The following is a 20,710-nucleotide window of genomic DNA, read 5'->3' on the forward strand; positions in this document are numbered from 1 at the left end:
AGATTGGTTCAAAAGTGTGATATTAGGTAAGTTCACATTAAAAGGTAACTGAACAAATCTACCCCAATCACTATGATATGGCTCATCAGAATTGCATATGGCTCTTGTCAGGCAGAATCTTGTTTTTAGAGAACCCCACCCAAAACTCCTCATTCCTTCCCCATTGCACACTCACGTTTCACAGTCAGCTCCATAGTACTCTTGGATAGTGGTGAGCCATGCTTGCCACTCAGTTGACATGTCATAACTTTCCTGTCTTCCTCCCAAGTTGGTTCAAAACTCACCGTCGTCTGTATCATTCCACCTTCAATGGTTGTTCTTTGAGGAGACAAATGATGCTTCTCTATGCCCCTGAGAGTCAGCATTATTGGTTCATTGGAGCAATAGTAAGGCACTGAACAGTTAACTTTCACAGTCCACCATTCTTGGGTTTTCACATGGATGATTTCCATCTTAGGTTCTGGAGGTGATTCTGCATCCAGAAAATGAAAGGGAGAACACTAGACTACAAGCATTGAACCTCTTTCAGCCTGAGGAATGAAATCCATATCCGAGAAGCTCTCTGGGGCTGCATTCTAGGAGTGTAGGGCCAAAGGCAAAAGGGGCAGGACCAAAATACTAATGCTCTGCTGAATCCTTCCCCCTATTTTCAGGAACTTTTTCTCTCTCTGCGAAAGAGGCAATGTTTTTTCTGCCTCTTTTGCAGGGAGGGGGAGAATTTTGGAGAATTTTCTCCTTGGGGCAGGGGACAGGGTTTCCACATACCTTTTTAAGTGTAGCTGATTCTTGAGGGGTCCTTTATTTTTGAGGCATCCTTTTAAAATTTATTTTTTTAAAAAAAAACTGTCTTTGCAGGAGCCCAGGACTCTTCTCCAGTGGTGAGTACTTCCTGAATGCCTATTGGAGAGGGGGAGGTCACATGGTCTCCTGGGAGTTCAGAAAGAACTGCTGGGCTGGAAAGGAGTCCTGGGCTCCTGCAAATGCAGGGAGTGTTTCTAAAAGAAAAAAAGAACACCCCTCAATAACTGCCTACATGTTAAAAGGTATGTGGAAACCCTGTCCCCTTCCCCAAGGAGAAAATTTTCTGACGTTCTCACTTCTCCCAGCCTCTTTCACCAGAGTTTTTGCCCTCCCCATGCCAAAAATAGAAGAATTGAAATTCTTGGCACAGCACTAGAAAACACCAGAACTACCAGCACATTTTAGCTTAGAGCTCTTACTACCTTCAACTAAGCACTAGGAGAGGCATTTCAACCTTTTAGAGGGGGGGGACTGCTTAAAAGCTGCAAATCCAATTAGAGGCCTTTGTCTGGGAACAGGGGAAAGAGGGTGGGGGCAGTGGAAGTGGGTATAGACATCTGGGGAACTTTGGAGGGCTGAATTTGATCCCCAGGCCTGAGGTTCTGCACCCCTGGTATAGACAGTACTTGTTTCAGTTTGGGGGAGGGAGTTCTGTGCAAAATGCTCTCTGTGGCTCCCTGAGTCCCCCCCCCCCACTGCTGTTGGTGCTGGCCCATTTGCTCACCTCACCATCTGGGCCCATCTGGCAGCACTGTCAAGCAAGAGGAGTGTGGAGGTTTACTGTTCCTTCTCCTGCTACGGTAAAGGCATCCTTTATCTCCATGCAAGAAGAAAAAAAAAGCTTCACCTACTACATTTCTGTATGTCAAGCTCCTATTAAAAGTGCCAGAACAATGACAGTCAGAAAAGCTGGCAAGGTCAATAAGATCACACTGTAGGATGCAAGGTAGTAAATGGTGAATTAATGCAGTGGAATGCTGCAGCAGGATGAATGGGCTAGAAAGATGCAACAATACAAGACATCCTTGAGGGCCAATGCGATGCAGCAGTTAAAAGTGTTGGACTGGGACTCGGGAGAACTGGGTTCTAGTCCCTGCTCAGCCAGGAAGCTCATTGGGTGACTTTGGGCCAATCACTGACTCTCAGCCGAACCTACCTCACAGGGTTGTTGTGAGGCTAATACGAAGAGGAGGAGGAGTGTGTGAGCCGTTTTGGGTTCCTTGTGAGAGGAGTAATGGTGGGCTAAAAATGCGATAATAAATATATGTGGGTTTTTTTTAAAAAAAAAATCCTACTACATACGTGAGCGGTTTTGAACAAAGTGGTCACAGGGTAGGAGGAATTTCCAGAAGGATCGCTGTGTTAATATGTGGCAGCAAAAACAACAAAGAGTCTTGTGGCACCTTAAAGACAGCTGGTTGGCCACTGTGTGCACAGAAGGCTGGACTAGATGGACTCTTGGACTGATCCAGCAGGGCTCTCTTCTTATGTTCTTAACGACTAGCAAATGTACCATGGCATAAGCTTTTGCAGAACTGTCCCCTCAGATGTTCTTCAGTCACCAATCAATGGACTGTCTCTAGTGTGTATACCCCATACTTGGGATGGGGTCATGGTTCAGTGGTAGAGCACTTGTTTTGCATACTGAAGGCCCCAGGTTCAATCCCCGGCATCTCCAGGTAGGACTGGAAAAAATTACTGCCTGAAAATCTGGCGAACTGCTGCCAGTCAGTGTTGACGGTACCCGGGTAGATGGACGAATGGCGTGATTCAGTAGAAGAAGGCAGCTTCCTATGTTCCCATTAGTCTGCAGCAGAAGAGCTGGACCAGCAGACTTGTCTTATCTCTTATGTGGGAAACCCTCTAGTCTGCTACTAGAATTTGGAAGATTTCTATCAGCACTGATGACCTGGATTCATTTCTTGGCTAAACATTGCCAATTGAATCCTTGCAGATGAAGCTCTGAAAGGGGGGCAGGCGGGCGGGCTTGTGTCCCAAGGAGGCCTGCATGAATCTATCAGCTTCGCTTTCTCCCTCGTTTGAGTCTTTTAAACACTTTCATCCCAAATATGCAGAACTTTGGGAATGCTGGCAAATGTTTATCAAAGCCAAACTGAAATGAAATTCTCATCACTTGGAATGGCCAAATTCAATTAGGGATGGATGGACCCATGTCTGTCTGGGGCAGGGGGAGCTTGATGAGATCCCCCCCCCCACCAGCTTACGCAGCCCAGGCATGCTCAGCAAGCTGCCCCTCCTCTCCACGCCAAGGACTCCATCCAGCCCTTGTGCTTTATGTGCACAGGGGCTTGACTGCCGGGTCCTCGACACAGCCAGCCCACAGCACTCTCACCTTGAGCCAGTTGTCAAGGGCTTCCTTAACAGCCGGCATGGGGGGATGGGTCCTGGCACAGCCAGCTCCCAGCTCTCTCAACCTGGTCTGCTTAAGAGGAGGCCAGGGAGAGAGTACTGGGGTGCCACCAAACTCAGGGCCACTCAGCGGCTGGGTCCTGCAGTGCCCCAGGGCTCAACAAGTGGCATCCAAGAGGCCAGACGGGATGGGGGGGAGTCCATCAGACTCTACTCCTTTTTCCGACTCTAGTGCCATCCCTAAATTCATAATTCAATATGCACAGCTATTCCCAGCATGGAGAGGACAATGTTGTTCCTACCAGCTTGCTCTATACCTGATGAAGATGATGAGCCTGTCAGAAAAAAAAAAAGCCTACAGCCCTAATTCAGTTACTAATATGGTTGAATACACAGGGATTCAAACCCAGACTTTTTAGACCTAAGTGTGGCATATGCCCTGGTTCAGAGATACTCTCAAACTATATTGTCAGTACATTGGCAACTACTGATCACCTGTCTACTTGTATACAGTCAGATTTCTCTTACAACCAGATACCATCAAGATCCAGTTCACTACTTTACTCTGATATGGGTAATACTAATACAGAAGTCTAGTTCTTAAAAAATGCTCTCTCAGTCAAGATTTGTCTTTTTGTCTTTTACTACGAAGTATTAGCATAACAGTACTAAATACAAGAGCTTATGCATGCATAAATTCAAACACGTGAAACATCTAACTTAAATAAGGCTTCTAAGCAGACTCAGATACATTTGCTAGTTCTCGGTGATAATCAGTATCAAGCTTACCAGGTTGATTCTACAGGCAACATGTTAAGGAAAGCTGAGCCTAAGGGATAGCTTCCCCTATTGCATGTTCTGAGTCTCCTTTATATACGTTTTGGATGCTATAAAATACGTCCAAACTATTTTTACTACAGTTCATATTTCTTATCCAAGAATTCCAAATATAACCTTTCTACTCTAAATCTTCATATGTCTAAATAAGATTATTGAATTTTGAAGTTTCTTATCGAGATTAATGTACGTACAAGCATACTTATCTAAACATTTTCACTTTCTTTGACATGTTACAAGTATGTTTTTGACACAAACATATTTACTTGACATCATCCTGTCTTGTGGGTTTGTTTTTCTTACATATTTACAGTCTACAGTGAGGCCTCTTGGTCACTTATCTGATGGCCCATCTGGCCTAATAACTTTACATTTTACAATACTTTATTAAGTGGAAGTTGTAAAACTAAATTTAACATTGACACCTCCTTATCTGGATTCCTTTCTAAACAGTAAATGGATCTAATGATCTATTCTAATGGCCTGGTACAATTGTCTCTCATCTGGCAAACCTCAGAGATAAGACATTTTAATCACTCTTGGGTGAGAAGCCCATACTGGGTGGTATTAGGCATTGGAATCGCCTTTTTAATTCCGGAATTCTCTTGGAGGCATTTGATTATAGAATTTCCTAATTGAGAAGCAGGGGTAAGATCATGTACATATGAAAGATTTCTTGATCTGCCACATAAGCACTCAAAGCCCTGGTCTTCAATTGATGAATCTGTCAGTTTTGGTTTTTCCCAGAGTTGAATTTTTTTTCCTGAAGTTCCATTCTGAATATGAAGACATTTGTGAACATTGGTAACTTGTCAAAAAAGAAATAAACTGTAATGAAATGCTCACCCATCCCTAGTCCCAACTAAGGGACAATCTTTCTATGAGATGGGGGAGAAATGAGAACAGCTCTGCAAAGTTCTTACCACTAATATGAACTGTAGCTCTTTCAAACAACATCTGTCGCCAAGGGTAGCTTCCAACTGAAGCCGCTACCGTTGCCCCATAGATGCCGCTGTCCGTTGTCTGGAGTTGTGTGATCATCAAGCTGCAGTCTCTGTTGCTTAAATCCCCTACAAACCTTACCTGGCTCCGAAAGGCAGGACTTGTTAGGGTCCTGTGGTCCTGTGAGGTTTTGGAGCTGTTGTACAACAGGTGACCAGTAAACTCATGGAGAACTTCATCCCACTGTGGTTCAAAATACCAAGCCACTTCAATGGCATTGACTTTATTAGAATAATATGTTTCATTGATCCGGCATGGAATCAAAACACAGGATCCTTTCCAGGCAATCAAGTAATTGGGGCTTATGCTCAGTGGGCTGTCATTGCACAGGAAACCTGGAATGGGGAAACATATGGGAGATGTTGGTCAGCTCCTCTCTGTCTCCTCAAAATCATGAAGATGATTGACTGATTGATTGACTCCCTGATTAACTCCCTGATTGACTCCCTTTGCCTCCCGGGGCTAAGCAATGGATGTCAGAGCCAGGATGTATCCTCATCTCTCTATCCTTTTGGCAGGGGTAGGCAACTTGGTGGTGCACTCCAGATGTTTTGGATTACAACCCACATAATGCTTGACCATCGGCCGTGCTGGCTGGATCTTATGGGAGTTGTAATGCAAAACATCTGGAAGGCACATCAGTTCCCCTATGCTTGCATTACGTTAATAGATGGACTAACATCCAGATTTTGTAATAATATGACATCAGGGATGTCTGTCATTTGCAAATCTGGCCCTTTGGGAGCCCACCCGATTCCCGCTGCCCACTCGGCTTGACTTTCATTCACAAGCTGAGCCGCATTTTTTTCTGGAAATCTGGGAATGGGGGGGTCATAAATAGAAGGTTTCAAAATTGCAGCTGCAAATTGAGTATTTGAGCAAATTCCAGCTAGAATTTGTAAACTTATGCAAATTGTGTAGCTGCAATTTGCACAACTTTCTGTTAATGGGGCGGGGAGGAAAATCCACAAACTGGCCCAACTCAATGTAGATTGAGTCAGGCCAGCTCACAGGGAAGCAAACAACTGTCAGGGTGGAAACTGAGCCCATAGAGCCCCAGAGCAGTTCTGATTCTGAGGAGGAACAGCAATCCGTGGGAGAGGAGCTCGCTCATCTCTCACAAGCACAAATAAATATTTACGTAGGCTAAAATGGCAAATCAAAAAGGGCGCAAATAGCGCCCGCTATGCTATTTGCGTTCCCCTTTATTTTCACCATAATCGTCTACGTAAATATTTACGTAGACTAAGACGGCGAAAAATAAGGAATGCAAATGGTGGCGGCCATAGCCGCCGCCATTTGCGTACGTGGTGTTGTTGTTTTTAACCCAGCCGTGATAGGCTACGTAAATCTTTACATAGCCTATCACGTCTCTGTAAAAAATAAAAAAAAACCTCCAGACTGCAAATGGCGGTGGCGGCAGCCGGTCGGAAGACCAGCCGCCATAGCCGCCACCGCCGAAGCCGCCGCTGTAGCCGCCGCTGCCCAGAACATCCGCCCCAGGTATGTTTCGTCCCGGGGGGCATCCGCGGGGGGGTGGGGGGTGGCAGGCCGTTCCGCCACAGATTTTGGGGGGCCGAATGCACTGGCATTCGGCCTCACCAAGATCCGTGGCGGAATTCTCTGACATCCCTACCAGACTGTTGTCAGGAGAGCCCTAGCTGCCTCTTGCAGTCCCCTCCAATAGCCAACTCAGGACACAGACGATGAGGATTCTCTCCAAGGCTTTATTCCTTTATTCCTTTATGACTCTATTGTAGGCAGTTTTCCTGCCTACAATAGGCAGGAGAATTTTAAGAAGCTGTTTGCACACAGCTCTAATTTCTGAATTACTCCAGAGTAAATGCATGGGAGGATTGCAGGTCTTTGTTCCATAAGACATAGAGCAGAGGTAGGTAAAGTGGTGCCCTCTAGTTTTTTAGACTATAACTCCCATAAACCCTGGCCATGGGATATTGCTGGCTGAGGTTTATGGGGGTTGTAGTCCAAAACATCTGGAGGGTGCTAGCTTGCCTAACACTGATGATCTTAGATCCCTCCTCCCCATGTTTACCGATAGATCAGGGATAAGGAACATGTAGCCCTCCAGACATTGTTGGATGGGTAGTCCTGCCATACTTCACCATTGGCTATGCCAGCTAGGGCTGATGGAAGTTGCGGTCTGCAGGATGTGACATTGATTCCCCCCACCACCACCATAGATCAAAGAGTGCACACCTTGACTGACACAAACCAAACCTGTTTTGTGCATATATTACCCTGAAGGAAGAGCAGCCAAACGTAATGCCTCATTGTGGGGCAATGCAATTGCCCAATCTAGGAAAGAAAAAAGTGGTTCATAGTTTTGAGCCTTCACCTCATATGTACTTATAAGGACTAAGGATGTCAGAGAAATCTACAGTGGAACCAAATGAGTTCGGATTTTTATGAATCCGACCCATGGATTCTGCAGCGGACTGGCTTTCCCCCTGTTGGGCAAATTCCACAGACTTCTGGACCATTTTTCTAACCTGCAGGAAAGTTGTTCAAATTTTGTTGTAGACGAATACACAAAAAGATTTTTTTAAAAAAAACGGCAAAAAATGCACATTTGTCCCATAGGCTGATGCGTGAAAATGTGCATGGGGGGGTGTTTGCACATTTTGTGAGAATTTGTGCATTTTTGCACATGCAAATTTGCATAAATTTGGAAGCTAAAATGAATCCAATTCCATCAATGGGCAGATGACAACATGAAATGCACCTGACAACCTGTGAAACACAGATGGAATGGATTTCACACTGGAGGAGAACATGGCTGGAACATTGAATAGGAGCACTCCACACTTAGGAATGGATAAATCAGCCTATGACCTAGTTATCACAATACAACCCATGGTGGGTTGTCCCCCTTGCTTGTTTCAGAGTGGCTTGTCATGTTGTGTCCAAACCCAGCACAATGGCATAAGTGAATTGTTAATCATGCATAAGCCCCCATGAGAACCCATAGCTTGTTGTTGGGTTGTTCAAGCTGGCTTGTTTTCAGGGTAGCTTGTTGTGACATGAGAACCCAGCAGCGTGGTTTCTGCATGGCCTGTTTGATAGGGCTTCAGAGATGCCTGGGAGGAGAGTTTGGCATGAATATAGGAGGGGAGAAAGTTTAAATCCCCCTTACATATCAAACCATTTACAATTGTCACTTTCACATCAGCTAATTTGCCTATTATGGTGTGGTATTGAAGGAAGGAAGGAAGGAAGGAAGGAAGGAAGGAAGGAAGGAAGGAAGGGGGGGAGAGAGAGAGAGAGAAAGAAAGAGGGGAACCCCTCATCTAGAATGAGTGAATGGATAACAAATTAATGGCACCATCCTACACATATTTAGACAGGAAAAGGTCCTACAATAAAAATTGAAAAGAAAGAAAAGGAAGATGATTTTAAAAAAATAGAACAGAGTATGTTATTGATAGTGCAGAAAGGTAGGCAGTTCAATGGGGGAGGAACATGGATAAGCTGTTGGGACACCAGATTTACAAAAGCCAGTGTCACATGACCCTGTGAATTCTTTTTAGAATCTAATACAAACAAAAAACAGAAGCTCTTTTGAGTGAATTGTTTCCTAGGAATAAGCCAGGCATTTTCCTAACTGTGCAGTCTGGGGTGAAGGTCCTGGTTAGTTGAAGGCATCATGCTATGCATGTTTAGACAGAAAAAAACCATACAACTCCCAGCATTCCCCAGCCAGCTATAGGATTGTGCCTTCCATGTGTTATCTGTACATCCATTCCAAATGGGGCTTGCTAACGAACCAGAGAAACGCAGCTTAACCTGCTCCTGCATTTTTATCAGCAGCTTGTTTTGCAGGAACCAGGATATAAAGCTTTTCACAGCATGGAGAGAAGCATGATCATCTGCTGAAGCCTACCGATCAAGTTGCTGATAAAGGCATAGGAGCAGGGCCAGTAAAAATAAGTTGGCAGCCACATTCCGGAAATTGAGATAAACTTAGTCCTTAAAAAGCAATGTGTTATTCCTATCATCACTGTTTCATCTCTAGGGGCTCAGAATGAAGTTGAGAGGAGGAAAACCAGCCATCTAGATCAGTCGGGGGTGGCACACTCACCTGCCAATGTGGGATTTCAGATCTGACAGCTCTTCTTTTCTGGAACTGAAGACGCTGCTAATTTGAGGTGCCTCAGATGGAGGGAAAAGCCGTTTGTCCCTTTGGTATTTTATTCCCCAGACCAAATGTTTGTATATGTCTGGGGTGGGGGTGGGGGGAGTTACAACTGGCACAGGAGGAGGTCAAGGACGGTTATTGGCACCGGAATAGTTTGCATTAATTGCATGGCCAAACATTCTTATTTTCCCCTTCTGTAACAAGCAACATCCACACCTGTAGGATCGCACTTGATTTATGGGGTGCGACAAGGAACTGGAGAGCCAAGGGACAAAGATTATGTACAGTTTTGGAGATTTAAGCTACATATGGCAAGGAGCTGCCTGTCCTGCCCCTGATCTCTGTGTTGGGACGTGGAACCACCGGGAACTTTCAGCTCTCTGTAGAGCTGCCCCCATGTGGTGAACTGACAGAACTGCAGTTTGGAGCCTCCTCCTGATAGTGTAATATTCCCAGGCATTTGATTGGCCCCCCACCTACTGTGGCTGGCCATTGGGCCCTTCTAGACAGCGTGGATTCTGTTTGGGCCAGGACTTCACCTGATCAACAATGTTCTTTCCGGCTCTGGTCCCCTAGCATAGCTCCTGGTTCCCGTCTGTCAGCTGCCTAAAGCTCTGCCTTGACACTACAGCAGCTACAGAGAGAATAGCCAGGTGCTTTGGCTTTCTGTTTGCAGATACCTACTGCCTGCTATTCCACCAGCCCTGCTGAAAGACTACCGGGGAGGGGATGTTTTTCCTCTTCCCTCCCCATCCCCTTTTCCTTGTGTGTTGGGTTGTAGCCTGCAGGCAGGGGCAGTCTTGTTTAACTGATGGCATGTAAGCCACTTTGGGAACCCTTTGGGCTGAGGGGCAGAATAAAAATACTTTGAATGAATGAATGAATGAATGAATGAATGAATGAATCTGATTTGCAGAAATGTTGTTTGTTTCCCAATTGTGTTGGAGAAAGTTACACAAACACTTGCTCTGAATGCACAGAATATCCTCCCATCCAGAGTGACACCACCCAGTAGCGAAACCGTATTTTGCTTGAGTTTATTTTATTTATTCATTTATTACATTTCTATACTGCCCAATGGTCAAACCTCTCTGGGAAGTTTACAAAGACTAAAAACATTTAAAATATGTTGTTAAATTATTTTATAAAAATACAATATACAGATTTTAAAGCCAATTCCATTAAAAAAAAACACATGAACAGACAATATACACAAGAACATACATCTAAAAAAACTTCAAACAAGCAATCTCTAAACAGAAAACCCTTACCATAACCCATTCCAGGATCAATTAAAACTTATCATATGCTGCCAAATGCCTGGAAGAAGAAAGGTCTTAACCTGGCGCCCAAAAGATAACAATGTTGGTGCCAGGTGGGCCTCATTGGGGAGATCATTCCACAATTGGGGGGCCACCACCAAGAAGGCCCTCTCCCTTGTCACCGTCTTCCAAGCTTCCCTCGGAGTAGGCAGCTGGAGGAGGGCCTTAGATGTTGAGCGTAGCATATGGGTAGGTTCATGTTAGATGCCAGCAAACCATCTAACTTGGTAAATGGCAAACGGAACATGAAACTCTGCCATTGATGGTTATGAGAGGACAAGCCAAAGGATCATTGTGAGACCTAAGACAAGAGGAATGAATAAAATAAGATGTTCTCTGGGAGACATTATGTTAAGAAGAACTGACGAAGATTAAGTAAAAATTTCACACGTATGGCCAAAGCAGATGTACTGGAAGGAGGTGTTTATGTGTTTTAAACATGGATCTGCCCCAATAATATACAGGCCAGGATGGGTTATTTTAACAGCAAAAAGGATGTTGGTGATAAAGGGCAGATGATCTTTCCCAGGTGGGGAAAGAGGTCATATTGTGAGCATAGTGTGGGGATGGCTGGTGGCTTCTATTTCAGTGGGGTGGTAAATTCACTCTGGGTTTCAGTCAGAACCAGTCAGAACTCTAAAGGAGATGTCCAAAGTGCTGCACCCTATCTCTGAAATGAGTATCCAAATACCTTGGGTAGCTGACTGGTTCTGTCTGAAACCCAGAGTGGATTCACTGCCCCACTGAAATAGGAGTCACCAGCCTTCCCTGAGCATGGCCACTCGGAATGTACCAAATTTGCTTTTGATTTGGCTACCCACACAATTTTTCCAAGGCTTCCTTGGCTTTAATTGACAGTGCAAAAAAGCTTTCCAAGAGCTGAACTGGTGGGAATAACGCAAACTGCTATGTGGCCCAGCACCTCACAGGAGGGATACAAGCAGAGACGGTCTTACCCATAAGATCAGTCTTCCCCCAACCTGGTGCACTCCCCGTGTTTTGGACTATGGCTCCCAGCATTCCTGGCCATTGGCCATGCTGGCTGAGGTTGATGGGAGTCAAAGTCCAAAAACTTCTGTAGGGCACCAGGTTGGGGAAGGCTGCTTTAGACGGTTATGTGTACTACTTACTTTACTTTAAATGTAACCTGCACAATGAATATTCAACAGTAGGATTGCTAATCTTCCCACCACCACCATCCTGTGCTTTACAACATGCTTTACAACTGCTACGTTCCTGATGCATTAGGTCAAAACCAACAGCAAACTTGATAAAAAAGAAAGCCTCTGACCATGTTCAGAGTTCCACTTTTTAAACTTGTTGAAGTCATCATGGCACCATCAGGTCTACACTCTGTTTGTGTAGTCCCCCTCTCTCACTCTCCACCATGATGCATCCTGCAAATGCATCTAAACTCCTGTTTCAAAAGCCCTTTAAGGGCACAATCCTACGCATATTTAGATAGACAAATGTCCTACAACTCCCAGCGTTCCCCAGCCAGCATAGGATTGTGCCCTATGCTGGTGGCCCACCCCATACTGTTTCGCACATATGGGCACACTGCCCATGAAAATGAAAGCTCCATCTGCATGCTTTGGGTCTCTTAGCCAGGTAAGGGTGTTGAACCACTTTCAACCCAAGGGGTGAATTCAATTCCAGAGAAGCTCCTGGGGGCCATATTTCAGTCCAAGTTCAATTCCAGTTCAATTCCAGTTCAATTTCAGTTCAATTTCAGTTCAATTTCAGTTCAATTCCAGAGAAGCTCCTGGGGGCCATATTTCAGTGGTGGGCAGCAATGATGACAAAAGGGGATGCGGCTAGAAATAACAAAGCAATAAGCATATTTTTGCTTAAAGCTCTTCCTGCCAGTAACTAATTAAGCCTTGGGAGAGGCATTTCCACCTTTTTAAACTGGGGAAGAAAACTGTGCAAAGACTGGGAAACCATCAAGTGATTGTCAGTCAGTGGAGCGAGCCAGGGGAAAGGGGTGGGACCTTCTGAGGAACTTCAGAGGGCTTGCCTGGGACTGCAGGTCAGCCAGTCGGGGCCTGCAGGCCTGAGGTTCAACACCCCTTTAAGGCATACCTAATCCTGGTTAAGCAATCAGGGATATGTGCTCTTACTTAAGAAAAAGATAAGAGAAAGTTTGAAATAGGCCCAAATTCCTTGCAAGAATCCCAGAAACCTGCAGCTAGTCCACCGGAAATTGGCCAGAGGTTCACTGATGTGCCATGGTCTACCTTGCACCTATCACTGCTATTCATATTCACCATGGCCTAAGTTTAGCTTCCACAGCCAACTTTAATCGTCACCACTTCCTCCCAGAACTTCATCTGCCATCTTGCCACCCACCAACCCTGCAGCAATCCCTCCCTCGTTCAGTACAAAACTCTTTGGATTCCTGACAAAGCAAACGAAGAACTTATCATTAACAAAATCTAGAGTCAGATGGGCAGAGGTTGACCTCAAATGGCCAGCATGAGGTTCAGTTGCTGACTGGTGTGTACTTTTGTGTGTGTGTACGTATATGCTTATACACTGGCCTTGTGAGGCTGGTGACAGGGCATGCATCTGTGGACAAATTGTTGTTGTTGTTGTTGTTGTTTTATTACATTTCTATACTGCCCAATAGCCAAAGCTCTCTGGGCTGTTTACAAAGATTACGGTTTTGATTATGGTCTTTAGTTGGCGCAGCGTTGAGGTGTAGTAGAGGATGGTAAGAGCAAGACAATTCTGGGGGAGGCAGTATATCTCAGTGGTAAGAATGGGAGCCTTGCCCATATAACACAGTGGCCTCCATCTTTGGCATCTTCAGTTAAGACAGTAGAGGTACCGTGCCACCCTCTCTCAGAATTAAGGATGGTGTGGGTGCCCAATCGTGTCCAGGAATCCAGCACATACACCTCTGCCTGCTGTCCCAAACCATGCCGGCCAAGCCCCTTGCCCTGCCCAACTACCCTGCCCTCACTCGCCGAGTCATCCACACCCATCCTGGGCCCATCTTGCCATCTCTGCACCCGCCATTTTGTGGGGAAAAAATGGCAGGTGCAGATATGGGGCTCTTCTGAAAAATGGTGCTGCGAACGGCCAATATATGCAAAGTTACGCAGGCAGGGGCTTGGCGGGCACCAGGAGAACCCAGACGGGGGGGAGGGGGCGCCCAGCCCAGAATGCTCATTGCAATCATCTCCTGACATATCTCTGTCACTAACCAGGATAGGCAATACCGTAGCAGATCGTTGGTCTGACTGAAGACTAATGCAGATACTACGTGCAATCAGGATTCCCGATCACACGGAAAACTGTAACCGCATTCAGCCAAACATGGTTACAGTCTCTCCTAGTCAACACAAAGAGGGAAGGAGTGGAGGGAGCAGCCCAGGGATGGGCGAACAACAGCTGTTTGAGATGGCCAGCATGCTCTGAATATAATCCCACACCTCCTCTTGTGCCCGATTCCTGTTCACGTTCACGATTGCTGCTCCCTCTGCATGAAAAGGGAAACTGTGGAAATCGACCAGTGATCCAATGGAAGATGTCCCCAAGTTCCCCCAAATTTGTGCACTTTTCCTAATTTGCGCAACTTTCCCCCATAGACCAAAGTGGGGCTGATTATTGGAGAAATTTGCACAACTTAGGAGATTTGTGCAAATCAAACTGAGAAAGTCGCACAAATCGAACGTGCGCATGTGTTCAGAGATTTATGAATATTTTCAGTGGACACGTGCTTGCACTCGCAATTGCATTCAGGGCTTTGAACAGGCTGTGCTCACGTGTTTATGTTTTGTGAGCAGAAACAAAATTCTCATGCATCCATACAGAGGTCTCTGTGTCTCCATGTCCCCAGTGTGGGCAATCTTGTCTCCATGCTTTCGATTTTACTGTGCCTGCATAAGGTTTGAGCATAAGACTGATCCACTGCCACTGAACTTGGAAAACCTGGAATACTAGTGGCTGGCTGCCCCCCTTCGCTGTATCGAAGGAAGCAGCTGCTGCCGTCACTGCCACAGCCATCAAGGTCCTCCTCTTTGCATGCTGCTTCCCAGGAGCACTGGATTGAAACTCAGTTTTCCAAGACGTGAATTGATGGAGCCTTAATGAACACAGAGCTCCTGGCAAAACTCCATTTCAAATTAAGATGCACTTCATTCAACCTGAGGTCCTGGAAAGCTCATCTCTTAGGTTTTCCAAGGAGATCTTACAGGACCTTCAGTCCTTTTTAGGGTGGTTGTATGTCCTACTTTACAGATGATGGTCCTCTATTTTAGGGATGGGCAACATGTGGCTCACAGCCCAGATGCAGCTGCACATGGCCATTTTTGCACAACCCTGTTCCCTGTCACCGCCGCCGAATTTGCCAGGGCAGTGGTGGCAAAAAAAAAAAAGCAGCCATTTTGCAAGAAAAGGAAACAGTGGTTTTCTGAAGCAGAATCATGCTCCCTGAAGCTTCCCAGGAGAGCGAATCTGCTTGTAAACAAGGCACGCTCTCCCTGTGTGCCATGTTTTCTTGCAAAAATGCCAGGGAGCTTGCCATCCAGCAGCAAATTCAGTGGTGACCATTTCAGCAGTGGCAGAGGGGTGCACCCCTGCAGTGGGTTCTGGGGGGCAATGTAGCCTCCTGACCCCAAAGGTTCCCCACTCCTGCTCTATTTGAAAGGCTATCAGAGGACAGTCTTCTATCGGAAGGCAACCCCTGTTTGAAGGACTGTCCAGTCCCAGTCCAGTTTTAAGATAAATAACCACAAGAGGGGAAAGCTAGGGTTAGGTGAATGCGCAACATTCGAGATTGCTATGATTCTCCAAACATCGTCTTGCCACTTGTCTCATGGCGGTTTTGTGTTCGTGTTTGCGATGGCTGCTCACTTTGCACGAACAGGAAAATTGCACACATCGTGCAGCGATCAAATGTGGAATTTGCACAAATTTCTCCAAATTTATTCAAATGTCCTAACTTGCACAGCTTTCTTACATAGGCTAAAGCGGGGCCAGTTCAGTGGACAGGGAAATTTGGGGAAATCAGGAAATTTGCACAAAATCAAACTGGGAAATTTATGCAGATTGAATGTGAGCAAATGCCAGCAATTTGCGAACATTTTTGGTGGGCACGTGCATGAACTTGCAATCTCATTCAGGGCTTTGAACAGGACACACTGGAAACAAAGCCCTATGAGGAGAAACTGAAAGAACTGGGCATGTTTAGCCTTGAGAAGAGAAGACTGAGGGGAGATAGGATAGCACTCTTCAAGGACTTGAAAGGTTGTCACAGAGAGGAAGGCCAGAATCTCTTCTCAATCATCCCAGAGTGCAGGACACGGAATCATGGGTTCAAGTTACAGGAAACCAGATTCCAGCTGAACATCAGGAAAAACGTCCTGACTGTTAGAGCAATATGACAATGGAACCTATTACCTAGGGAGGTGGTGGGCTCTCCCACACTGGAGGCGTTCAAGACGAGGCTGGACAGCCATCTGTCAGAGATGCTCTGACTTGGATTCCTGCATTGAGCAGGGGGTTGGACTCGATGGCCTTGTAGGCGCCTTCCAACCCTACTATTCTATGATTCTATGATTCTATGTTTTGCGAGCAAAACTGAAATTCTCATACATCCCCAGCAAAAGCTGCAGCAGCCTTGAAGTAGATGGATGAGAACACCAACATTATGCCTGTGCTGCTGAAACTGAGTACTCATCTCCTCTTAAGTCTTCCTTTTCCAGGCGTAAGCTGAGCATTTGTTTAGCTTTGGATGCAGCACCATTACATGAATATGGCAATGATTTGGTTGGAGGCCAAACAAATGCTCATCTCAACCCTGCAGGAGGACACAAGAGGAGAGGAGAAGAGGCAAGGAGTCTTCAGCTGGGTGAGAAGAACAATGTTGAGGTGCAGCAAGAGCTCTCCGTGTCAAACATTTGTTGGAATAAGGGTACAATCCTGTGCATGCTTAGACAGAAAAAAGTCCTACTTGTTGGCTGGGGAATGCTGAGAGTTGTCAGGCTTTTTTTGTCCTTGCTGGCAATTCCTTACTCATCACCAAGGAGTGCATACAGGCAAACTACTGATCTATTAAGGACTTGGCTTTTGCACGGTCTAGTCTAGGTCCTACTGTCCTCATTATCTGACAGAGGCACTCCAAATCCTCTCCCATATCCTTAAGTTGGACTCTGTTCTTCTTTTCCAAAAGTATTTTGATGCACTTATGAAGGACAGATTCATGAATAAGATCAAGCATGCCAAGTTCTCCAATGAATTTGATGTTTCCCAGCATCTTGATCTTAGCAATGGCTCTCTGGTCCTCCTCCTCGGGGAGGAGGGGGCTGTCATGCTTATCATAGATATCAACATTTCTGGTGCGGTTTTCAAATTCATCTTGAAGTTTAGAAATTAAAAGGTATCTGAATGCTGTGCTTTGCTTCTGTCCTGGATGACACTCTGCTGATGGGCCATCAAAGTTGGGTGCATCTTCCACCAGTTGCAGACATAGTTGAGCATATATATTTTGGCTCTTCAGGGGCTTTATCTACAATCAGCAGTATGATCCCCTTTAGGATGAGCTTACACCCACATCGAGGAGCTCAAGGCATAGCTTGTTAAACTTTTCAGGAGGAAGCTTATTTAATATGCCTCTCACTTTCCTGAAGATTGCATCATGTTGTTCTTTGTCATTTGCAGAGTTGTCATCTCGTCTAGTGCTTTGTGAATCCATTTCTGATCATTTTGCCCTGGGGTTTTCCCCAGGAACTTCCTGTTGCTGCTGGCAGTCTTGCGACAGTGCTGAGGTTCACCCTTACCTCTTCCACCACCTGAAGAAGCACTGAAATGAGAAGCACCCCCTTCTGCAATCGCACTCTCCACTTTGGCAGCTTGACAGTGAAGAATCCTCAAAAGAATAATAAATTGACAGGATAGGGGGAAACAACACTTTCCCTAGAGCCTCGTCAGCATCCTCAGGACCAGCAGTGGTGAGAGTAGGGATGTCAGAGAATTCTGCCATGGATCTCAGTGAGGCTGAAAGCCAGTGCATTCGGCCCCCTGTAATCCGTGGAGGAACGAAGCCCCCGCCCCCCACCCCACGAAAGGCGCGTGAAACGGAGCACTTACCTGCTGCCGTACACGCTGACTTGCGAATGGCGGCCGCACTGCGGCCGCCATTCGCTTCCTCATCATAGCTGTGATAGGCTATGTAAATAATTACATAGCCTGTCACAGCAAGCTAAAAAAAAAAGCATACGCAAATGGCGGTGGCTATGGCGGCTGCCACTTGCGTTCCTTTTTTTTCCTGCCGTTTTAGCCTACGTAAATATTTACGTAAGCTATTACGGTGGGAAAAAAAAGGGAACGCAAATAGCGTAGTGGGCGCTATTTCCGTTCCTTTTTTTTTGCTGTAATAGCTTACGTAAATATTTACGTAGGCAAAAACGGCGGGGAAAAGAAGGAATGCAAATAGCACCCACTACGCTATTTGCGTTCCCCTTTTTTTCACCGTAATAGCTTATGAAAATATATACGTAGGCTAAAACAGCGGAAAAAAGGAACGCAAATGGTGCCGCCGTAGCCGTCGCCACTTGCGTACGCTGTTCGTTTGTTTTTCCTGCAGGCTGCCCAGCGGCCGGATGTCTGGCTGCGGGCGGCCCTGGCCGGCAGCCCCGTGGAATCTCTGCGGAGCGAAGCCAGCCAGATTAGGATTTCGGGAGGAGGTGCGGAGCGCCTCCCCCCCACCGCGAATCACCCCGTCGAAAAGGTAAGTGACTTTCATACATCCCCAGGTGAAAGTTGGGGAGAGGGGGAAAAGGGAGGGGGAGAGGGAGCTGGGGATCGGGGCTGGGGTACGGAGCAGGGGAATGCGTGAATGGCAGGACAGGTCTCCGAATCACCACAGCAGCCACCTAACACTTCCCTTTGTCACCTCCATAGAGATCAGACTGACTCGTCACTGCTTCTAACCACTTTTTTTTCTAGCTAAACATGCATGGGATTGTGCCCAAAGGCTTCCATGGTGGTACCGCTAATTCAGCTACATGCAACCATTGCTTGGCCAGCTTGGGAAGAGCATTCTTCTCGCTCTACTCAAAAAGAGCCCCTGAACCTCTGCCCCTAAGTCCAGCCCTGATGGTGCCACTAGTCACAAGGGGTAGCAGATGCTGCCCACCACCACCCCAATATTTCCTACTGGTCCATTTGATCCCCCAGTTTCCTCACACAGCCTATTTAAGGTCCCATAAGCCATGGGTGAAACCTTTGCTTCCCTAAAAATGGCTTTGGCTGCCCGTTCACTCCAGCAGACTTGGTTTTTTTCTGGAGTCTCCCATGGGGACAAGGGCAGATCAGAGTGTTTCTCTCACTGGGAAGGAACAGAGCTGTGTCCTCTCCCACAGCCCACCTCAGTTTCTTGTTCCTCAGTTTCATCAGCAAGCCTGAAGCTTTCATAGGGACATGGCCTGCTATGGCACATCATTGGTAAAGTGTTTCCTTGATGTACTGACATGTTTCTGTGTAGCCTTTTGGTGGGTGGTGGTGACTAGGGATGTACAGCTTTTGTAAAATCAGCTCCATCTGTGTTTCACAGGTTGTCAGGCACCTTTCGTTCCAACGTCTGCCCATTGATGGAATCTGGGTTTTTTAGTTTCTGAATTTGCACAAATCCGCATGTGCAAAAATGCGCAAATTCCCCCAAATGTGGAAATTCTTCCCAAAATGCACATTTTCACACTTTAGCCGGGGGGGGGGCATTTTTTTGTTATTTTTGCTTATTTTTCTAGAATGAAATTTGCTCAAAATTCCCAAAGATTACAAAATGGCCCACAAGTCTGTGGGATCTGCCCAGCAGAGGAAAAGCCGGTCTGCTGCAGAATCCACAGGTCAGATTCATAAAAATCTGAACTCATTTGGTTCCATTGCAGATTTCTCCGACATCCCTAGTGGTGACACATAGGCCAAGAGCCCGTCTCATATCCCTTAGTTAGTTCCTCAGGTTCAGTATCCCAAGCAAGCTTGAATCCTGACTAGTGCCAGATCCAGTTTTTGAGAGGCCCTTGGGCAAGATGCCCTCAGTGGGGGCCCTCCTCTCCAGGGCACTGCTGCCCACTCTCTTGCCCTCTCCCTTTGGGATCAATCCACACCACTGCCCAGAAGGCAGGCTGCTGCTTCATCTCCTAATTATTGTCATTGGTCAGATGCTCAGGGAGGGCTGGTGAACAAGCAATGACAGCAAGGAAGAGGATGATGAAAAGGAGGAACAGGCGGCTCCAGGGCGTGACAGTTGGCCCCCTGCAGGTTTGTGGGCCTTGGCAAGAGCCTAACAATGCCCAGCCCTGGTCTCAACAAGCACTTTGCCAAACAGCTCCTCTGGAAAAGCAGAAGAAAAATATATCCTCAGGTTTAAGAAGATGGGTCTGCTCTTCTTGTAGATCCTATGAAAACCATGAACCTCCATTAGCTGCTGCCTCTGCTGCTGGTCTTCCTTTCCATATGTTGCACAATAGGTGGCGCTATTTGCATTCCAGCAGCACCTAATAAGGGCATTCGGGGGAAAGCTGCATGACGCAGTATCCTGGACTTTTGTTACCCAGCGTATCCTGGACTTTTGATACCTGGGGCACAATGATCTCATTTGTTGTTCTTTTCCAGAATTAACACAGAAGAGACATCGTGTATCCTCTCAGCGAGCTCCCAGAATAAATGGATGGGCATCCTCCTTGCAATTGCAAGCAAATGTTGTGTGCAGAGGCCTGGGACTCTTAGGAATAAGAACCTAGGTTCAGGCTAAGCTTTAGGGTTTCATTTTACATTTCCTTCTTTGCATACAGCCACAAGCAGACTCTGATTCTTCCTTCCCAAAGCCTCCTTGCCTCTCTAGTCTAGTGGAAGTCCTGGGGTGGACTACTGTTAACTTAGGAAGGCATTCTGAAATCCTGGCCTGGATCAAAGAAGGGCTCTGCCACAAAACATTAGGTCTCCCAGCTAACATTTCTCTAACATCCCTAGCCTGAGAGGGTCGCTCCACAGCTGATTCCACAGGTTAGATTCTTAGAACTCCAAGCACATTTTAGTCCATCTCAAATGTCTCCTGCATCCCCAGTTATCAGTCACATGGTGTGGATCTCAGATTTTGGATATATAACAATTACTGGTAAATTGATTTTTTTTATTAGTCTATATTTATCTGATTATGTGGGTGTGACATATTATCTCCGGTATCTCTAAGCTTGTCTATTTTGTTTTGGGG

The 20,710-nt window shown here is 46.2% G+C and overlaps 1 protein-coding gene and 1 pseudogene across 1 annotated transcript in view; both read right to left on the bottom strand.

Moving 5' to 3' along the window:
• LOC146337851 (B-cell receptor CD22-like) overlaps positions 1–9,208 on the bottom strand; it is a 44,749-nt gene extending 35,541 nt beyond the window's left edge. Inside the window, exons 1-3 of the mRNA XM_084815354.1 lie at positions 9,110–9,208; positions 4,932–5,345; positions 176–472 (exon numbers count right to left, since the gene is read on the bottom strand). Of these exons, the coding sequence (XP_084671480.1) occupies positions 176–472; positions 4,932–5,049 (415 nt within the window). The 5' untranslated portion in view covers positions 5,050–5,345; positions 9,110–9,208. The remainder of the gene's footprint in view (positions 1–175; positions 473–4,931; positions 5,346–9,109) is intronic.
• A 7,269-nt stretch (positions 9,209–16,477) lies between these two features.
• On the bottom strand, positions 16,478–17,191 carry LOC146337852 (eukaryotic translation initiation factor 4 gamma 2 pseudogene; annotated as a pseudogene).
• Between the last annotated feature and the right edge of the window lie 3,519 nt (positions 17,192–20,710).

This window comes from Heloderma suspectum, chromosome 10, assembly GCF_057233095.1.
Source record: "Heloderma suspectum isolate Gila_16-S chromosome 10, 16-S_ref, whole genome shotgun sequence".
Lineage (NCBI taxonomy): Eukaryota > Metazoa > Chordata > Lepidosauria > Squamata > Helodermatidae > Heloderma > Heloderma suspectum.